Raw genomic sequence first — 22,361 nt, forward strand, 5'->3', positions numbered from 1 at the left:
GAAAAGATATTTGGGGCATTCAATTGGTTTTCAAGAGTAGGCAGACTTCTTCTGTGTATCTGGGTAGATTCAAGAGGTAAAGGTTTAGTAATTCTTGATAAATGTACCCAGCTTAGAATTCCCTGTCACTTAACGGTGGTAGGAGGGCTCAGTAACACCTAGTAACTCCCTCCTATTTATGCTATAATGCGTCAGAGGAAGAGCCTTCTCTCCACGTTTTTAATAAGACTAAATCTACTGGGAAAACAGGCTGTGGATAATTTTGGGATTTGGCACTGGAAAAATTTTGTTAACATTCTACATAAGAGCCTCTTGTAACTTAGCTGGATTACTAATGTATCTTATCTTGAGTTTCTGAATCAAAGAGGATCTCAGAAGTGAGGAAGTGTCTTCTGTATAGCATTTCAAATGGTGAAGCTTTAAAACAGCCTTAGGGGCCATTCTCATCCTGAGGAGGGCAATAGGCAATCATTGAAGCCATGTTCCTAAGGTTTCTTGGCAAAACTTAGCCAGATTATTCTTAAGATTATGATGGTCCTTTTCAGTTTTACCTGATGAGTGAGGTAGCCAAGAGGCATGGAGATAATGAGACCCCTAAATCTGTAGCTACTGGCTGAATAATGTTAGCCACAAATAAGGGGTGACTGTCACACTGGAGTGGCCCTGGAAGGCCAAAGCAAGTAACTATTTCCTTTAACATGGCTTTGGACACTTCTTGTGCCTATTCTATAGGAATAGGAGAGACTTCTATCCATCTTGTGGAAGTATCTATAAAGATCAGTAGATATTTGTAATTATTTGCTGAAGGCAAGTTAGTGGAGTCTATCTGCCTGTCTTCACCTGGATACTTTCTCTCCTTGGTATAGGGGTTAGTAAGGAGAGGGGTTTGATATGACCACCAGAGTTCTTTGGGAAACAGATGGTATAGGGACACATTACTTCATTATAATAGCATGCAGTCCTTTCCCTCCAAATATCCAAGAGACTATTTATATCAGGTCTCCTCTCTCCAAATGGGCAAAGTCATACATTTCCTAAATTATTTCCCACTGGGAAGCCCTTGGGAGAATTCCTGGCTTCCCACATCTAAATCACTCCTCTGCTCTGGCAGGATGTCCCCTGGGCTGACTCTGAGCTTGCTACATGTTAGTTGTAGCTATTGCCATCCTATGAATGTGCTATTTGCACTGTTTTCCATGTTGGAGTATCCTTTCTGCTTCCATCCTATCTCTATTGTCAAACACTCAAAATGCTATTTTTACCAATTTCCTCATGGGGTTTGAGCTCCCATAGCCAGTTTTTGAAAATGTGCCTTAAGGAATAAGTCCATAGTAATGGGCACTCTACTATACACAGCTCAAAAGTCTCTGTAGAACCTGAAAAGACAAAAGTAGACATGGCTCTCTGTGAGCCCAGTTATGCTTAAGCATTCAACTTAAATCCCTTGTGTTAGAGAACTGGCATCCCTGAGCCTCCTTTGTATACCTCAAGATGGCTTTCTCTGTTCCAGACCAGTTGGTGGCTCTCCTGCAGGTTGATTTAGATCTTGAGTATTTTATCATCACCCAATGCTGCTTAAGTTTTCCTAACCACAATACTTAGTATAACTGGCAAACTAGAGGGCACTGACACCACTAAGGTGCTAGTTCACCTAGTGGCAATATGTATATGTTTGGGACATTTTCCCAGCAATCACCACCACCACAGAGATTTCAACCTCTGGGGCATTGTACCTCATGCCTGGAGGCTAAGGTCCACAAAACCAGTATAAAGCTAACACCAGCCATCAGGGTTTTGCTTAAACCTTCCTGAAGCTCCAGTGCCCTGAACATCTTCAGGGGCTTACACTGCCACGCCAAGGGTATGCAAAACCACAGGGAGACTTTAACCCCATGCCTGAAGCCTATGCCCCAGGACAGTGTTAGCTTCCAAGTATCTGCAGATGCTAGTGCTGAGAAATCTCAGCATTTGTATTTCTCAAAGCTGACCCCTGCAGTGAGGGTGAACTTCACAATGTATCTAAGAATAGGTCCCATGTGGCTAACAGAAGTCATGTTCATTTACCAGGAACCAAAACCAGTTGCATTTTAACCTTGCCTTCCTCATGGCTTCTAGTTGTCCCAGAATAGAGAGCTTTCAGTGTCTCTCAAGTCCTAAATACACAGTGAGTGGGCTGGCTGGCCCCTAAACATGGCTAACATTGGTCCACTCTCCCTGGAAATGTAGGGATAAAAGGGTGGGCCTTACTTCTAATAGGGAAGGAAGTCTTGGCCATTCGGTATCCAGATATATCAACTAGATAAATAGGAATGGCTGTTCATCCTTCCCCCTTCCAAAGGCATCAGATAACCGAGTTGGGCCATACCCATGCATTCAAAGGCTTCACAGTTTAGGAAAGACATGAGTAATTAGGAGGCACTTCAAAACACAGCTTTCATGACAAGATTTGAGTAAATGCATAGGAAAATGGTTGGGTATAGGTGGATGTATTTGGAGTGATTTAAATCTGACGATAGAAGCCTGAATAAATTGTTATAGGAAGTGTATTTTAGACATTTGCAGGGTGCTGGACAAGAGGATCTGCCGGGCTCCAGGTAGGGGCGGGGCTGTGGGCACATCATGATGTCATCCTCTCTAGCCTCAGACTCCCTTTGTGACTCATGATCTGTGATGCAGAGCTGGAACTATATAGTCAAGGGCTTGACCCCTCAGCCCTCAGTTGCCTCTCAGCAGCATTGCGATTCAGATAATGGAGTACGTCCTCTCATTTCTGAAAAGCCATTTTGAGCTGTGGCTGAGCTTCAGCTCTATTTTTATTGATAGCAACCTCAATACACTCTTATTAGTGGGTTGGGGTTGATCTTTTTGTACCTGAGCTACCTGGTATTAAAGCTACTTTTCACAACCATCTGGAAAAACAAGACCATTGCAAAGGTAAGGGACTATGGGTGAACTCCAAGAGAGATGTTGATGTTGCTGTTGTTTCCCATTTCTGTTCTCACATTTCTACACTTGATCTTAGCCAAAAGGCCGAGAAGCGATGTTCTCACATTTCTAAATGAGTTTGGTTTCCTCAGAGAGAAGCCAGAGATGGGAAGTCTGAGGAAGGACAGAGCACCACCTTCCTAGGGGCAGAGGCTAGGCAGGGATGGGTTCAGGGGGAACAAAGGCTTCCAAGTAAAGCTCAGGGACCACCTGTCTGGTATGGTAGAGGTTTCCAGGATAAAATCCCACCTGTAAATATTAGTAATGTAAGGAATACATGTCTATAGTTTAAGATGAAGAGATATTCAGGGTGGTAAAAGGAGGAAGAGAAATGAAACTCAGTCCCTTATTCTTTACTTTTTGTTCTCAGTGACAGGGTAGAGCCAAGAGGCGGCGGAAAGGTGGGACATTTACAGGTAAGGTTCTCTGTGTTCACACTGAGCTTTGCAAGGGTGATCCTTCATGACTCAGATCCAGGGCCTCAAAATGTCAGTTGCTATATACAGTTTCTCTGTGAAAACAGAATACTCAGAGGAGAAAGTCATGGGAAAGACAGTCAACCTGAGACATTTCTCAGAGTTCTTCCTTAGCCCATTTGTGGGCAGGAATCTGAGATGCATGGACAATAGGTACTGCCCAAAAGGTGCTGATGTGAGAAATAAGTATGGACTACTAGTTGCCTTGTAGTCAGAACTTCAGTCTCCCGCCTTTATAGATGTCCTTTGACTTCTCAGGTACTCACATTCTTCATTGAGCACTCCGCTGATATCTGAGCTTCATGTGGTGAGTTTTAGCATCACACTGTATAACATATGTGAAAGTACTTTATAAATCTTGCCAAATACACATGTGAGTCTTACTAACATTATTGACAATCTTTTCATAATTACTGATTCTTGGAGCATTCAGAATTTAGTATCCCCAGAGGCTCCCATAGAGAGACTCCTCTATGATTCTTATGCTTCTACTTTCATTACATATGTTCTACTCTCCTGATTTCCCAGGTTCAAGGATTAACCAGAAAGAAGCAGAGGACGGATGGAAGTTTCTTTCTGCTTTGAAAAGGTGATTAATCTTTCCTCTTTTTCCTGGTCCAGTTTTTTTTTTTTTTTTTACATGTTGCATATATTCCAGGGAATCAGTGAAGCCTGCCATTATGATGTGAGGCAAGTAGCCATAGGAACGGAATGTGATGAAAGCCTCAGGGAGGGGCTACAGTGTATAGTGTGACATCACAAATGTGAGGTGATGGGAATAGTAGGCTTGGGCTATCCCTACCCCCACTAGGCCAGCAGACCCTCCTTTCCATGGTCTTGTCTTGACCGCAGCTTTTTCTTCCTGTTTCCTGTAGACCCCAGAGCCAACATCAAGATATCACCAGCTTCCGTCACCTGCTGTGTCCAGACCCTCACTGTACGGTGTGTAACAGAGTGGCTGCCAAAGTCAGTTGACTGCTGCCGCTGGGGTACCTGCTGGATGATACTTCCTCTGTGCATTATGTGGCTTCCTCAGCTTCTGTGATTAAGACCTCATTCACTGTGACATCTGGCCACTCAAAAACTTGTCCAAGAGGCCAAAAATCAGCCTCTTTGCGTGTGCCATCTCCACCTCCCCCTTCTACTGTCTCACTTAACCATGGTGCTTCTTTACCTGGTTTGCTGTCCCCCGAACCACCAGCTGACTCAGTACCACCAGAGCCTATTCCTCCCTTGGCTTCAAAACTCCCAGTGGACCCTTTCCCACCGCAACCTATTGCTATTTGCCCTCCCATGCCACATCATACTCAGAGATCAGTTCATGATCTCCATCCAGAGATTGCTTTCTCTGTAATGAATAGCCCTGATGTGTTGTCAATAGATATTCCAAGAGTCAGTGAAATTGACCATTCAATGCCAGAATCATCCTGGCAGCAGGCCCAGGTCAAGGATGGCAAAGACTTGTCCTCTTCCAACTTAGAACAAAATAGTATCAAACATGAGCTTCTTGATGGCCAATCTTCTGATACTTCTTGTACAGAATGTGCATCCAACCATGTAGAACCCACAAACTTCTTGTTACTCAGCCATGATGATCTGGCACTCTTAGAGAAACAAGTAAGAGGGGTGATTTCCTGATCTGGACAGAAAAGGAAAATAAAACAACTTAGTTCAGACCACCAACTGAGTACTTCAGAGAAAACGATAGAGTCAAGTGCTGGTAGACAAGAGTCAGCAGTCAGTCCAACCACCAACTGTATTTATCAGAGTCAAAGTTAGAGTCAAATGCTGATAGACATGACTCAGCAGTCTCCCTTTATTTTGGAAACAGCAAAGGCAAACCAGAGGAGCTGCAAATGAATCAGCAGCCTCCATTTCCTAGGTCCTCTGAGAATCAATTAACAGAAAAAACGTTTCCAATACTTTTGGGTCTTCCATATTTGCACAGTGAGTCCTTGTGCTCAATTATCCATCATTCAGATGACTGTCCCTCAACTTGGGTCATCTTTAATGGCATCTCCAAAGCTTCTACATCTCAAGGATCTTTAGGACTTTCTAATTTTCAGCCTCTGATCTTGCCTGAGATCCAATCTCAATCCTCAACTAAAACTGTCTCCCAATCGCAGTCACAACATGCTACTCAGGCCAGCCTCAGTCCAACCTTCAATCTCCAATCCCAATGCTACCAACATCTCCCCATTTCCAGTTTAGGATCTGTGGAGTGTGCTTCCATAGACCCCATCATGAGGCACAGTGTCTCATGCAATCTGAACTTCAGCTAGAATACAATGTGCTATAGAAAGAACAGGAACGTTTGTGGGGTCTACCCTCTATGGTCCAAACATCTCGGGAATACCTTTGTCCTCCACCTCCCAACTTTTCATTGGTGAGCCAGTCCTCCAAAATCCATGTTCCAATCTCCATCATTCCTGGAGATTACCCTCTGAGCAGTGAGCTTCGTAAGAAATTTGAATACCACCTTAGAAAGAGACTCATTCAACACCAATGGGGCCTACCCCGCAGGGTCCATGAGTCTCTGACACTGGTGAATCCTGAGAGAGATGTTCCTGAAATATATGCACCAAAGAGTTTTCAGAGATTTAAATGTATATCTTTGTTGAAGGAACAGAGTAGCAACAATTTAAGGAATTCTGAATCGAGCCGACTTCCAATCTCCCATGAGACAAGCTCAGAAGAGTCTCAGTCAGATAACGATGAGAAGGGCCACCAGAGACACAGCCCAAAGAATGGCCCAACTGATCACCTATTGAGTGACCCAGAAGGATACTCAGATAACAGTTTAGGGTCTGACTCTGAGAAAGATCAAGGAAGTCATACAGTGAGTCTGTATGGAAATGATTCAAGGGCCTCAGGGAGAAGTATAAATCATCAATAACTAGAAAATGCACTCAAAGAACATTTGAATAAGAAAATCAGGGAAATAAATGAGGGTAGACTTGCTGAGACTGTTCATAGTTCATGGCATGCCCTCAAGGAGACAGTGTCTTTCGCTGAGAAATCTCACAGTCAAAAACAGATAGATGGGGCATTATCTATGAGAAACATTAGCTTGAACACTTCCCAGGAGATTTATTTCTTGGCTTCTGACAAACAAAAGATGCTGGAAGACCATATAAGTAGTTTTTGCATGAAGATGAGGTGTGACCTTCCCACCAGGGTCCTTGAATCCATACAGATCTTCAGCAAGAGAAAGGGAATCATCTTCTTCCTTAGGCCATTCCTATTGTTCCTTCCAAGATAGCCTTAGTTCTGGGATGCATTCCAAAGTTATGGTGTCCATTTCACTTGGTAGGAGCTCCACACCGTTGTGTAGAGACAAATTGAAGATGAGAAACTCAGCACCTCAATCTGGATCATCTCCTTCCTGCTGCATCACTTGTAGGGAAGGGAGGACAGGGGGACCTGAGACCACTGTCCCCACAGGAAAAACAGGAGCTTGCAGGTGTTCAGATTCAGGATGGCAGACAGACTTGTCCGTGCATCACAGACAAAGAAATTAAGAAACAGACTGGACCAGACAGTGGACACAGCCCGGTGCTGGTATCCACGAGTCATGATGGGACTGGACCTGAGCCAAAGAAGAGAGTCAGTTCCAGCAACAAAGAAGAAAGGCTTCAGGCTCCCAAAGTAAAGACTTCAGAATACTTTCCAAGGTTTAACAAGTCTAGAGACCTATTTAAGGCAAAGGAGCTCCTTGCTCTTCAATTAAAATCTGCCAATGCCTTGACAACCAACACGTCAGTTGACTCTGCAGTGGTAGCTGTGAAAACAAAGAATGAAGAAACTACCCTGGTTACTGAAATTCCCTCACCAACATCAGTTTCCCAGGATCCTAAACTATCAGAATTTAAAAACAACTTGATTAAAGAATTAAAGTTGAAATTGGAGAATAGGAATCATAGCTCTGTTCAAGAGCAGTCTATTCATATGGCTGTTGCCTCAGATAACTTGATTTCCAAAACCTTGAAGACTCGTGCCCAGGGTGTCTCCAATGGGAAGATGGCAGCTTCTCAGGTTATGTATGTACATATGGACAACACACCAGTCATAAAGCAACAGCATCAGGAACCCCAGTCCCTAAACACATCTTGCAAAAAAGCTAGGATAAGAACGCCCTACCAGGTTCCAAGAGACTGAATCATTTGCTACCAAAAACAGGAGAGCTTGGTGAAAGGGATGCAGGCTTGGGCACACCACAACCCAGTAGGAAGAGCTGCCCTGGTCAACACAGGGCATTAAAGAAGATGCTTGGAAGCAGATCTTCCCCAACCTCATCACGGAAGGATCAGCTTCCTCCTCAAAATCCGTTCCATAAACAGATAAAGAAATTTTTGCAATGTGTGGTGCACTGAGAAGGCCATGCCAAGATGGCCACTGGCAAGCGAGCATCATTTACTTAGGAGTGCCTTTGAAAACCACCTGGTCAGGGAGCCTGCCTGGCAACAGGCTGTGATTGGATGGCTTTGAAACCCACATGACAAACAGAGCCTAGCTAGCACCAGGCTGTGATTGGATGGCTTTGGAAACTGCCTGCAGGCAACAGGCTGTGATTGGTTGGGGCATAGACCGCCCCTTGACCAGATTGGCTGGTCTTGGCTAGATAAGTGTTGTACTAACTGAAATAAATGAGTCTGCGGGCTGCTTGCATCAAGCCCACTTTCACGTGACTCCCAGTGTCTGTGTGGTGACTCTGCCCCTCTTGCACCCACCACACTCCTCCTCTCAGAAATGAATCCACCGCAACATGGTTGAGAAATCCACTGCTACATCTGGCGCCTTACATGACTGAGAAACAGACAGCGTGTCAGGCTCAGCAAGCTCCCCCCTGGATTTTGGCAAGAAGACCCCTCAGTGTTTTGTGTGCTGTCCAGTTCTCTCATGCCCAGGGTGTCTCCAATGGGATCATGGCAGGTTCTCAGGTTATGTATGTACATAACAACAACACACTGGTCATAAAGGAACAGCATCAGGAGCCCCGGGTCCCTAAGCACATCTTGCAAAACTGCTAGGATAAGAATGCCCTACCAAGTTCCAAGTGACTGAATCATTTGTGACCAAAAACAGGAGAGCTTTGTGAAGGGGATGCAGGCTTGGGCACACCACAACCCAGTAGGAAGAGCTGCCCTGGTCAACACAGGGCATTAAAGAAGATGCTTGGAAGCAGATCTTCCCCAACCTCATCACTGAAGGATCAGCCTCCTCCTGAAAATCTGTTCCAAAAACAGAGAAAAATTTTTTCAATGGATTTGTCCTAACAGGACAAACAAAAGGCAAGAAAGGTTCCTTGGAAAGGGGACCTCGCCATCATCATCTGTGCAGAGACAAAGCAAAGTTAATAGTAGAGCTGCCTCTACTGGCAACACCAAAACTCTGAAAGTGAAGACAAATGTTGGCAAGGTGTTAGATGTGAAAACAGGGAGTAGCCATGGTGTCAGAATCACCTGCCCCCAAGAATCATGTTCCTCTCTGACAAAGCCTGTGAAAACATTTAAGGCACTTTTTGCAGACCCAGGCAGATACTGTCCAGGGACATGCTTTTAACTACAAAGCTTCCTCCTATAAAAGTATCAAGTCATGTAGCCAAGAAGCACCTTTGGCTGACCAAAGACACCCATTGAAGAATGCAATGAACAAACACAGGGAGAGATAGCACCAGAAAGTTGTGGCATTCAAGGATCTGCCACTATTGCAGAGGCATCCAGCATCCATGCCCAATCAAGAGTTCCTGCCACATGCAAACCACACCTGCAGGTGTCAAGCCAGCCAGGTATCTCCAACCACACCTACATTTTCTGAAGGCACTGTATTGGGAAATGTTTCTACTCTTCAAACATAAAATGCTCCTTCAGCATTTCCAGGGAGGAAGATTTCCTCCTCCCAAATAAGTTATCCCTTGTTGAAAACACTGGTTTTCCACAATAAATATTCTAATGATTGTTGTCTTTTATGTGTACTGTTTTGGAGACATGGGATTTGAGTAACATAGGGTTTATACTTAGGGAAAAGAAGGAATTAGTTCACTTACTCATCATCTCTTTTGTATTTAAATGATGACAGTCCACTGAGCTCTAAGGGGATGGTTATCAACTGCCCCTTAAGGCCCTTCCGACCCCAGAGAAGTCTGTTTCCTAGTCTGTATGATTTTGTGTGACAGCCCATATACCCTCCCCCTCAGTGACTATTTCTTGGCCTCTGGAGGAATAAAGGAGGTAAGTCATCATACCTAAAGAGGGTCAAAGTCACATATCTTTTTTCAGAAAATTGTGCTTAATCTTATTTTTTATTAAAATACTGTAATGACTGGAGCTTGACACAGGTGGGTGATCTTCGCCTCAGGCATGGTTGAAGATTACTGCCATAATAGACATGGGATTGATTGGGTTAAGGTCTAGAAACATTAGAATTGTTGGTTGAGAATATGTCATGAGAGGCATGCTAATGCAGTGGGAAACCGTACTTTGGGGCATTGATGTTTTCCTCCTGGGAAATAAGCTTATGAAGGTAGCTCCCTGCCACCCATGTGGGAGACCCAGATGGAGATTTAGGCTCGTAGCTTTTGTCTTGCCTATCTCCAGCATTGACAGCTATCAGGACTTTCAACCAGAAGATGGATGATATGTCTCTCTGTCTCTCATTCTGTATCTCTGTCTTTATTTTTAAAAGATTTGATCTTTTTTTTTTTGAAATTCAGAGCTACAGGGAGGGAGGGAGGGAGAGAATCTTCCATGTACTGGTTCACTCTCCAGATGGCCCCAACAGCCAGTGTGAGACCAGGCTGAAGTGAAGAGCCAGGAGCATCATCCATGTCTCCCAGATGGGTGACAGGGTCCAAACACCATCCTCTACTGCTTTTCCAGGCTATTAGCAGGGAGTTGTATTGGAAGTAGAGTAGCCAGGACATGAATTGGCACCCATATGGGATGCCTGCACTTTACCTGCTAATGCTACAACACCAGCCCCACACTCTGCCTTTCAAATAAATAAATGTTAAAACATTGAACAATTTTTCTGGAAGGCACTTAAGGTAGTTTTTACAGTAAAAAGTTAGAAATCCTGGGTGTCAAAACAAATAAAAAACATGATCACTGCAGCCCCCTCATTCTACCATACTTCTCTCTTTTTATCTGGAGTTATGCCATTCCACCTGCATTGTCTGAAGCTTGACCTTGCAGAATCATTGAAGATTCTCTGGAGGTCCTGGGATGGTAAACAATGTGAAAAGTGGCCCAAGGCAAGGAACTGGAAGCCATGGACATCAGTGGAGGAACTAATATCCATGTGGATTGACAAAGCAATAACATGGAGACCTCTACTCTCCCATCTAGAATCTTACTCCAGTTAAGTTGCTGCCATACCCCAGAGTTTACCACTGTGAATGTCTCTACCATCTGAAATATTATAGTCTGACCCTTAGAACTCAACCCTCTAACTTTGCAGCATATACTGTATATTTGTCAACTTTTGAACTCTGGCTCATAATTTTTCCACTTATTCATCTACCCACCAGGCTCATATCTGCATTTCCTCCCTCTTTAAGCAGATTTTATTGTCTTATTTAAATTGTCTTTTTTTTTTCATTTATTAGACTTTTATTTAATGAATATAAATTTCCAAAGTACAGCTTATGGATTACAATGGCTTCCCCCCTCCCATAACTTCCCCCCCACCTGCAACCCTTTCCCGCTCCCTCTCCCCTTCCATTCACATCAAGTTTCATTTTCAATTCTCTTTATATACAGAAGATCAGTTTCGTATATATTAAGTAACGATTTCAACACTTTGTCCCCATATAGCAACACAAAGTGAAAAAAATACTGTTGGAGTACTAGTTATAGCATTAAATAATAGTGTATAGCACATTAAAGACAGAGATCTTACATAATATTTTTTTAAAAAAATTAATTTTCTATGCCATTTCCAATTTAACACCAGGTTTTTTTTTTTCATTTCCAATTATATACAGAAGATCGATTCACTATATAATTAGTAAAGATCTCATCAGTTTGCACCCATACAGAAACACAAAGTGTAAAAATACTGTTTCAGTACTAGTTATAGCATCACTGCACATTAGACAACACATTAAGGACAGATCCCACATGAGATGTAAGTACACAGTGACTCCTGTTGCTGACTTAACAATTTGACACTCCTGTTCATGGCATCAGTAATCTCCCTAGGCTCTAGTCATGAGTTGCCAAGGCTATGGAAGCCTTTAGAGTTCGCTGATTTTGATCTTATTTCGATAGGGTCATAGTCAAAGTGGAAGTTCTCTCCTCCCTTCAGAGAAAGGTACCTCCTTCTTTGATGGCCCCGTTCTTTCCACTGGGATCTCACTCACAGCGATCTTTCATTTAGGTCTTCTTTATTTTTTTTTTTCTTTCCCATGGTATCTTGGCTTTCCATGCCTACAATACTCTCATGGGCTCTTCAGCCAGATCCGCATGGCTTAGGGGCTGATTCTGAGGCCAGAGTGTTGTTTAGGACGTCTGCCATTCTATGAGTCTGCTGTGTATCCCATTTCCCATGTTGGATCTTTCTCTCCCTTTTTGAATCTATCAGTATTAGCAGACACTTGTCTTGTTTGTGTGATCCCTATGATTCTTTGACCTATTAGAACCATCAATTGTGAACTGAAATTGATCACTTGGACTAGTGAGATGGCATTGGTACATGCCACCTTGATGGGATTGTATTGGAATCCCCTGGCACATTTCTTACTCCATCATTTGGGGCAAGTCCGATTGAGCATGTCCCAAATTGTACATCTCCTCCCTCTCTTTTTCCACTCTTATATTTAACAGGGATCACTTTTCAGTTAAAATTTAAACACCTAAGAATAATTGTGTGTTAATTACAGAGTTCAACCACTAGTACTAGAACAACAACAACAACAACAAATACTAAAAAGGATAAAGTATTACATTGTACATCTAGAGTCAGTACAAGAGCTGATCAGGTCATTGTCTTATATATTGTCTTATATATTGTCTTATTTAAAAGGCCCTACTTGAAATGACTCTCTCCCAATCTACTTTAATCTTTCCCGTCTGGCAATATCCCATTTCTCTGGCTTTTCCAGAAATGCATTCCTATAAGTGACTGACAACTATTAATTTTATGATCAACTCTTCTGATTCTAGGGGCAGCTCTAGCACTGCCTGGAAATAATTTTTTACAATCCCTTCTCACAGGGAAAATTTTTGGTGCTGCTTATGTTGCTCAGACTTTAAAGGCTATATTTATATTTGTGAATTCTGGTGGACTTTAGAGGTATCAGGACCAGATTTATCATAAAGTAGCAAACAACCAAAAACAATGCCAGAGATGCAAAACTATATAGAGGGAGAGACCTCTGTTAGTAATGGGAGAGTACATGAGAGGAGGCAGGCTTGGAGTATACCACTTTTGCAGAGACAAAGAAGCTGCAGATGTAGAAGACAGGCAAAGGAAGAACCTGCCATTACTTGTAAACTGATAACATATGTAAAAGAAATGAGCAGGTGCCTGTGGCCAAGGTGGATTCAATATACTCAGGCCTTAGGCAAACAGTAGAAGAAATAATATGAAATTTAATTTCAGCAGATTATAACCTAGATGAGGATGTAAAAGTTATTACTTTAAACTGATTGGCTAAAATGGGGAAATATATGTGTACACTATTAACAAACTGACATCACTGTTTTAGCAAAGAAGACTCAATGAAAATTTTGGTAAGAAGAAAGTAGATGGGAAAGAGTTCACAAAACCTTACAAGAATGAAGTGATCATAGATATGATTCCAAACAAAAGACATTGCTAAATTAAGTTCAGTTGTGTCCATTAGAGGCTGTATAACACTATAGAGAAGACTGCTCCCTAAATCAGGATGGATTTGGAGGGGCTGGCACTGTGGCATAGTGGATAAAGCTGCTGCATCCAGTGAAGCATCCCATATGGGCACAGGTTCCAGTCCTCCCATATAGGCACCAGTTTAAGTTGTGACTGCTCCACTTCCAATCCAGCTCTTGGCTATGGCCTAGGAAGGCAGTGGAAGATGGCCCAAGTCCTTGGGCCTCTGCTCACATGGGAGACAGGGAAGAAGCTCCTGCTTCCTGGTTTCAGATTGGTGAAGCTCTGGCCATTGTGGCCATTTGGTGAGTGAAGACTTCTTTCTCTCTGCCTCTGCCTCTCTGTAACTCTCCACCTGTTCAATAAATAAATAAATCTTTAAAAAAAAAAAATCAAGGCAGAATAAAAATGTATTGGGAAGCAGAGAAGGAATTCGGAAGAAGGATGGAGTAGCAGAGCAGGTTCTGTGGAGGGAACAAGATTTGAGAGCATTCAGGAACAGAATAGCTTCAAAGGGATTCTAGGAGAAAGAATACTAAAAGATGTTTAAATTGTTGCCATGGCCCTTATCTTTCTCTTTGTTGGGCTTTATGCACTTTGGTACATGCTGCTCTGTTCTTTAGTAATCGTCTCTAGCAAACATGAGTCCTTTTGAGGAAATAAGGGGGAGTGGGCTGCTGCTGAGTCTATTTCTGATTCTGTAGAGTTAAAATACATTGTATGTATAGAAAGCTTTATTTGAGAGCAGAGTAGATGCTACAATTTTGTCTTCTGTGATTTTCCACAATAATTTTTTTTCCTCTATCTTTCATTTAGATGATATCTTATTTACACTCTCTTTGGTTTAGATGATATATTAAGGTATACAATACATTTTGATATAGGAGGATATTTCAAAAGGTTTGTGCAAAATGAAACTAAAAGACAGTTTGGTGGGGCCGGTGCTGTGGCGTAGCTAAAGCTGCTGCCTGCAGTGCCAGCATTCCCTATGGGTACCTGCTTGAGTCCTTCCTGCTCCACTTCTGATCCAGATAGCTGCTATGGCCTGGGAAAACAGAAGATGGCACAAGTCCTTTTTTTTAATCCTTTGAGGTAGGTGGTTTGCAAATTTCTTATTCCATTCTGTTGGAAGTCTTTTCACTAGATTGTTCCTTTTGCTGTGCCAAAGCTTCTGAGTTTGATATCATCCCATTTGTTTAGTTTTGCTTTTGTTGCTTGTGCTTTGGGGTTCTTGTCCAAGAAGTTGTCCCCTACACAATGGAATAAGAAATTTGCAAACCACCTACCTCAAAGGATTAATTTCTCAAGTATATCAGCAATTTTAAAAAGTAACAAAAACCAACTAAACCAATTGAGAAATGGGCAAAATATTTCAATAGTTCTCAAAAGAAGAAATATAAATATCCAATAAATATATGAAAAATGCACATTATCACTAGGCATCAGGAAAATGCAAATCAAAACCACAATGAGACATCACCTCACCCTGTCAGAATGACTAAAATACAAAATGCAGAGAGTTACAAATGGTGGAAAATGCAAACTATGAAGAAACTGCATGGATTTCATTTTGTGCAAAATACTTATCTTTAATTCCATTTTCTGTGAATTTTTCAACATACGTCATGTGTGTTTATCTCCACTCTCACAATTTCTTTATCCATTTTTTAGTTACTAGATTCTGAGGTTGTCTCCATATCTTGGCTATTGTGAATAATGTTGCAATAAACATGGAGGTGTGGGTATCTTTATGAGGTGCTTAATTCACTCCTTTGAGTAAAGTCTATTTTGTCTGATAGAACTACATCTGTTCTCTTTTGGTTACTGTTGGCATGGAATATTTTTTTTTACAACTTTTCACTTTCGGCCTACGTGTGCCCTTAAAGCTAAAGTGAGTCTCTTACATGCATAAAGTTGGATATTGCTATTTTATTCATTCAGTCACACTATTCTAATGGAAAAACTTAATCCACTTACATTTGAAATAAATATTGATATGTAAGAATTTACTATTGCCATCTGTTCATTGTTTTCTGTTTTTTGTTACTTTGGAAATCAGATTCCTCAAGTTTCTCTAGGATTAGTTGTTGTTATGACTGTAAGTTGTAGGTGTGGTTTCTTTAGTGAATTTTTCAAACTATTTTCAAATAGCCGTTCTGAGACCTTCAAAACTAGCATTGTGCTGGGGTGTGGAAAGGGGCAAGGGTAAGCTAGCATGTCCTAATGCTCTGCGTAGTGCTTCAGTGCTTTTACTCCTGGTTATGTGTTTGCTTGGTGGCTGTATATCTTTGCTAGCTTCCAGAGGGCCAATGTGTTTTAATCTGATGGATTTTCCATGTTTCTGGGGAGGGCTAACTCCCTAGAATTCTCATTGGCCATTTTGCTGCCAGCTCTTCCCTGTGCCCAGATTTTTTTTTTATTACAATGATTTATGTTTTTCTATACTTTTATTTTAAATGTATTGATTTATTTTTTTTGAAACATTTTATCTATTTATTTGAGAAGTAGAGTTGCAGACAATGAGAGGGAGAAACAGAGAGAAAGGTCTTCCCTCCATTGTTTCATTCCCCAAATGGAAGATGCGCCGGCCACAGAGGCCATTGGAGGGTGAACCAATGGCAAAAAGGAAGACCTTTCTCTCTCTCTCTCTCACTGTCCACTCTGCCTGTCAAAAAAAAAAAAAAAAAAGAAAGAAAGAAAAGAAAAATATTTGCTTTAGAGGACAGAAAGGAGAGAGGAAGCTGGGTGTACTTATTTTTTGGTATTTTTCTTGTACCTTCTGTTCAGAAAGAATAGCCACCAATAAAACCAGGCTTTTCCAGTTTTCTAGCTGTTTATTTTTTATTTGAAGGGCAGAGCTAGAGAAAGAGAGAGAAATGAAGGAAAGAGAGAGAGAGAAGTCTTCCATCCACCGGTTCAGTCCCCAAATGCCCACAATGGCCAGGCCAAATCCAGGGGGCAAGAAGCTTCATTTGGCTCTCACACGAGGGTACAATGGCCCAAAGGCTTGGACCATCTTCTTCTGCTTTCTCAAGCACATTGACAGGAGCTAGATTGGAAGTGAAGCAGGCAGGACTCAAACTGGCACCCTCTGAGATGCCTGTATTACAGTCAGTGGCTTAACCTGTTATGCTATAATGCTGGCCCCTAGTTACTTATTATCAAAAAAAAAAATATTGCCATACTGTGAAATGCATGGAAATGTGAGGGGGATATGCTGCTATAAAGTGTGTGCTATGTAAGGGGAAGGACCATTTGTTTCCATTCTCAATGTGCACCATGTGTGCACCTGGAATACAATAACCTTTCATTAGTAAATGAATTCATATGCTATGCACTAACAAGGTAATTTAGCTCAGGACAGTCACTGGCCAGATTTCCCTTGCTGCATCACGTGCACATATCTGAAGTTGTACCTTATGAAAGGGCGAATGATATTGTAGGTGGGATGTGTGAATGAATAGTTATTCTCCAAGTAGAATGTCCAAACATGTCCTCAACATCATATACTCTCCACTTACCTGCCAGTACACTTGACAAGGGCACTGTCCTTTAGATACAGTAAGGATACATTAATATCAGTGCAAAGGTAAAATTTGACATTGCAAAAACATTTATAAAACACTCCATTTATTTCCAATGGAGATTAATTCTAACACTATAGTATAGTATCTACTATAAACTAGGGCTATGCTAAGTACTGTCTAACAATATATCATTTAATTATTATGACTAGAAAATGAAATATAGATAGATTACTTAATTTGCCCATAACTATCAGAGCTGGTATTCAGATCTTTTACTCCAAGTGTAGAAATATTTTTGTCAATGAATTTCAAGTTTTAGTGAATGCAAAATCATCTAGGGGAGTTTGATAGAAACATAGATGCTTAGCTTTCACTTTTAGAGAATCAATTAGTGTAGGGCAGACTCGGGAATCTCTCTGTCACTCTGGTGACTTGGATGCAAATGGTCCATGATCCACACTTGTTGAAGGTCTGCTCTATAATACTAGATGTGAAATTCACAGTGAAAGTTATTTTGTATATAATACCTCTCATTCAACAGCATTTTCCCACTGTGAGTATCTGGCTGTTTCAGCACTATTTATTGTTCTCACTCTTCTTTCCTGACCGCTTGCAGATTCACTTTTGTTACTATGTCCAAGTTCTGGACATGACTCCTTTATTTTGTTTCCTCTGGATAATTCTTATCATTAAACACATTTTGAGAACCTATGCTGTGGCTCAAAGGGCAAGAAACCTTAGAAAACACCATGGTTCATAGTATGAGTGGACATAGACATAACATTTAGAGATGAACATTTAGAAAGCAATGCTCAACACCTTCAGGATCCCATGTTTAATCATGCATATATGGGCTACAATATTTTTAGAAATCTGTATACAGTTCAGTAACACCCAGAAATCACTATTTTTCCTTTTCCTTTTTATCTCTTTCTTTTTCTTAAACTTCTTTCGCAAATAAGAAGTAAACATTTTGGAAAATAAGTCATTTTTTATGAAGAACATCTTAAACAAATGCCATTAGAAAAGATAAAATATACATAGACATAGTAGTATTTACCTTTCAGGAGTTCTACTTTTCCCTAGCAATTTGCTATGGTCTTGTGAGGGAGGCTGAATCCAGAAAGGCCCAGAGGAACTTCCTGAGCCTGCCTGGAGTTTGAAAACCTGTCTTTAAGATTCAAATCCCTGGTGGTAAACACCCCAGCCCCAGGGTGCTTTTGCCTAAGGATCTTTAAGGTGGTATAATAGGATTGACTAAAACCCTTCTGCATCACATCACCCCACTCCTTGCCCACATCCTCCCTGTGTGCTTTGGACCTAGGCTATATAAACACCTCCCTTTAACAATAAAGTGAGATCCTGCTTCCACTGGACTCCCCACTGCATCTGATTGTCCGATGGGGTTTGGGGAGGCTGAGTGGCAAGTGGCACACTTCCCCTCCTCGGCCAAGGCAAGCTGTAGGCAGCCTGCCTAATTCTCTGGCAGTGACCAGGAAGAGTCACCGCGTGGTCTTAAATAGGGGGGCTGTTGTACATTTAATTTGATAGAGTCTAATCTTAAAAATGAGAAGAAAAACCAGATTATATATATAGTTATGCACTGTGAACTGAGGCTTCCATTTAAGTATGCTTGATGCCAACAAGGTAATTTTGACAAGCTCTTAAACATCTTTTTTATAATATTTATGAAACAGGTTTAAAAGAGTATTTGTGATGAATCATTGATGAGGAAACTAAAGCCCAGATATGTGGAATTATTTAGTTAAAACTGGGAAGGAAATTGTATAAACAACCCAAGGTCCCACTGGATTACTGTGCAGTGAGTTCTGAGGCTGGAGGCAGTTTCCTAGCTGGATTCACAGGAAGAGCAAATGCTTTCCATTAGGATGGTTCAGGCTTGTGATACCCCAGTTTCCATTTACATCTGAAGTCAGAGTCAAGGGCTGACCCAGCTGCTCATAGTAAAAGTGTGTGGGTTAAAGGAAGGGTTGCTATCCAAATGATTACAGCATGGCTGTGTCAAACTCTGAACAATAATATTTCAGTAGCCCAGGAAGGGTTTTTGTTTCTCCCCATATAAGCTGTGCAGTGGCCCCAGATGGGCTGTGCTGTGTAGCATATTTTCTTTTTCCCTCAGTGAAATGCCCAACATACTAGCAGTTGAAAGAATTTCAGTTGTTCTATAGCCTGTCTCATAGTTCTTGGTACCTCAATTGATAATATTAATAGGCCGGCGCAGTGGCTTAACAGGCTAATCCTCCACCTTGCAGCGCCGGCACACCGGGTTCTAGTCCCGGTTGGGGCACCGGATTCTATCCCGGTTGCCCCTCTTCCAGGCCAGCTCTCTGCTATGGCCCGGGAAGGCAGTGGAGGATGGCCCAAGTCCTTGGGCCCTGCACCCGCATGGGAGACCAGGAGAAGCACCTGGCTCCTGGCTTCGGATCAGCGAGATGTGCTGGCCACAGTGGCCATTGGAGGGTGAACCAACGGCAAAAAGGAAGACCTTTCTCTCTGTCTCTCTCTCTCTCACTATCCACTCTGCCTGTCAAATATATATATATATATATATATATTAATTAATAGTCACAGAGGGAAGCAAATGGGTTTGCAGACCTAAGAAACAACCCACAGTCACTGTGATAATGGGAGAAGTGCACAGGCTTTCTTCCTACTGCAAAGAGTAGTTTCTTCATCTTTGGAGTATAATTCACTGAGATTTTCCTCCAGCAGTGTGATCTGCTGACTTTATTTGTACTTTCTCTGTGGTAGTCCAGTCATATTTAATTATTACATTCAAAGTAAAGGTCATTGTGTTAATTGTTGATTGAGGTTGATGTTTTTCTGGCCATTCTCCCTGCTTGTTGGGTGGACAGCCCTGGAGAATGAATGAAGTATGCCTTTGAAAAGGTGGTAGAGACCAGGAGTCCCTGAGTCTCCTATATCCTCCATTGTTGCCTGGAAATATTTTCTTCTTATCACTTCCCCACACCTCTGTTTTGTTCCTCCCACTAATTGTCATTCAGTCCCACTTGGGAGTCCAGTTCTTACTTCAGATTCATCATGTTCTCATCATTTCACCTCAGACCACAATTTCCATTCCATTTTGAGCAATTTCCATTTCACACACCCTGAGTCACAGTGGTGTCAGGTGCCTTGCTATTTATCCCATGCTACAGCAATCTCTTCAACCCTTTTTACTTTGTAACATTCCACTTCCTACATGGAATGCTGTCTCTCAGTATTTTGCCCATTGAAGTTCCACTTCTCCTTGAAGAGGTCACACATCATTTCCATAGAAGTTTTCTCCAGCTCGTCAAGGAAGTGTTAATTTCTGCTTCCTTTTCTAGCACTTTAAATTTCCTTACCTAGAATATGTGTTATGTTGTCATTACTTATTTACCCATCCATCTTTCTCGTAGACTGTGTGCATAGGGATGACATTTTGATCTCTACATTTCAGTGTCTAGCACAGTACATACTAAAAATTTTAGAAATGTTTGCTTAGTGAACTTTAGGCTTTGGTAACTTTATTAAATGGTTGTCATTAAATAAAAAAACAGATTAGTTTATATAACTCCAGATATTCATTCATTCATTGATCTATTTCTTTATATCAGCCACTATTATATACTAATCATGACACATGGAAATTAATATTTTAGTAAAACAATTATATAAAAGGATGACAGCACCATGATAGGCTGCTGCAGGGTGAGCTTGGTGGCATCTTTGGTAAGTGTGGCCGTTGCTGCCAGAGCTTGAATGCACTGGGGCCAGCCCCAGGCTGTAAGATCAAGTAGCCCAGTTGGAATAGAATGTCCCATCCCAGTAGGGGGACCGAGCAGGAAGGGATTACCAGGAAGGAGTGGGAGAACGGATGGTCTTCCAATTGACAAGGCAAGTCTGGCATGCGCCCTAGGTCCTGGGCCAGTCCCAGTTTCTTCAAGTTCTTTAGCAGGCAGGCCAGGGGGCATTTTGAATCCCACCCTCAAGATTGGCCAGATCCCATGGTCTCCCCAGTAGCCTGGATCTACTGAAATTCAGTCAAGGCATCCCCTGTCCCAGACTTCAGCAGATGGATTAGAGGTCAGTCCTCTACGGGGTCAAGCCAGCGGTGGGATGTCTCCAACAGCCACTGGGAGGCTAATAGTGGAGAACAGAGGCCACGTGCACATGATTTGGAAGTCTCTGTCCGGACGGAGAGCGAGCTGGAGATCCCAGAGACTGGGCCAACCCAGAGGAGGAAGGGAGAACAAGGGAGGAGTTACTTACAGTTGGTCAAGCGTGGCCGTAGTTAGCCTGGGGCACCAGACAGGTTCAATGAGCAAGGGGGCCTCCAACCCAGAAAGGGGAGGCTCTAAACCTCAGCTCCCCGGTTTTGGCATCATCTGCAAGGTGTCTGGCATGTAACAAATCTTCCCAGACAGACGAATCAATCAATTCACAGGCTTTTATTGGGGTTCCACTCCCAGGCGAGGTTCACCGGTCCCAACAGTGCAACAGAGCGGGGGCCGGAGAAGTCGCACGTCAGAGATTGGGAGAGCTCCTTTTATAGATTCAGGGCATGGGAGTTAAAGGTTGAGGAGGGTCTGATCCTCATTGGTTGGCCTTTAGGCACCCACAGGGGACCTTGACAAGGACTTTCTTCCCCGGAAGTAGGCCTCTCCATTCCCGGAAGTGTAGGCCTTCCTTCCATGTTGATCCCAAAGCTATCAACATGGAAATTAATATTTTAGTAAAACAATTATATAATGAAAAGAAGATTTGAAAGGTGTCAAGAATGACAGGCATTTGAGGCAGGTGGTCATGATGGAGCTGAGTGCTGCTACTGCTAAGGAATTATCTTGGGAACAAAGGGAATGAAGAGGCTTCTCAAAGGCCCTGGGGTGGGAGGGAGATAGGGAAGGTCCTGGAAGATAGGATGTGTGTCTGGAGCAGAGAGAGCAAGTGGACTTGTGATTGGAAGAAAAAGGCTGTGCCTCAGAGCATCTACATATTCCCAGGCCCTTTTAAGAAACTTTTTTTATCCCAGATACAGTGGAAATGTAGTGAAAGCTGAGTGATTGTAGAGGATATGGTATATTTTGTGGGGACCTGTACTGGCCAAATGATAATTTGCTCCCAGCTTCTTCATACAGGAACTATGTCTCGTGTTTCCTAGAGTTCCTGGTACCTGGTATTAAGTACTAAATAGAGTAGATAGCTATGAGATGTGTGCTACTTCATTTATTATGGATTCCTGAGAATGAGAATTTATGTAAATACACTTAGACAGGGCCAGCACCGTGGATTGACAGGCTAATCCTCCACCTTGCGGTGCAGGCACACCAGGTTCTAGTCCCGGTTGGGGCACCAGATTCTATCCCGGTTGCCCCTCTTCCAGGCCAGCTCTCTGCTATGGCCCGGGAAGGCAGTGGAGGATGGCCCAAGTGCTTGGGCCCTGCACCCGCATGGGAGACCAGGAGAAGCACCTGGCTCCGGGCTTCAGATCCGCACAATGTGCCGGCCACAGCGGCCA

The 22,361-nt window shown here is 42.4% G+C and overlaps 2 protein-coding genes across 2 annotated transcripts; both read left to right on the forward strand.

The window, feature by feature from the left end:
* The first annotated feature begins 1,449 nt into the window (after positions 1–1,449).
* On the forward strand, positions 1,450–6,898 carry LOC133771087 (spermatogenesis-associated protein 31D4-like). The gene is given in 8 exon segments (XM_062206808.1): positions 1,450–2,837; positions 2,840–2,948; positions 3,356–3,401; positions 3,923–4,050; positions 4,337–5,079; positions 5,082–5,130; positions 5,200–5,603; positions 5,606–6,898. Coding segments are annotated over 8 exon segments (2,685 nt in total). The 5' UTR covers positions 1,450–2,749; the 3' UTR covers positions 6,724–6,898.
* LOC133772060 (spermatogenesis-associated protein 31D1-like) lies at positions 6,813–10,070 on the forward strand (the record flags this gene model as incomplete). The annotated part of the gene is made up of 1 exon (XM_062208614.1): positions 6,813–10,070. A coding segment is annotated over one exon (807 nt), but the record flags the coding sequence as incomplete, so codon positions are not given.
* Positions 10,071–22,361: the final 12,291 nt, after the last annotated feature.

This window comes from Lepus europaeus, chromosome 12 (genome assembly GCF_033115175.1).
Source record: "Lepus europaeus isolate LE1 chromosome 12, mLepTim1.pri, whole genome shotgun sequence".
In the NCBI taxonomy this organism is placed as follows: Eukaryota; Metazoa; Chordata; class Mammalia; order Lagomorpha; family Leporidae; genus Lepus; species Lepus europaeus.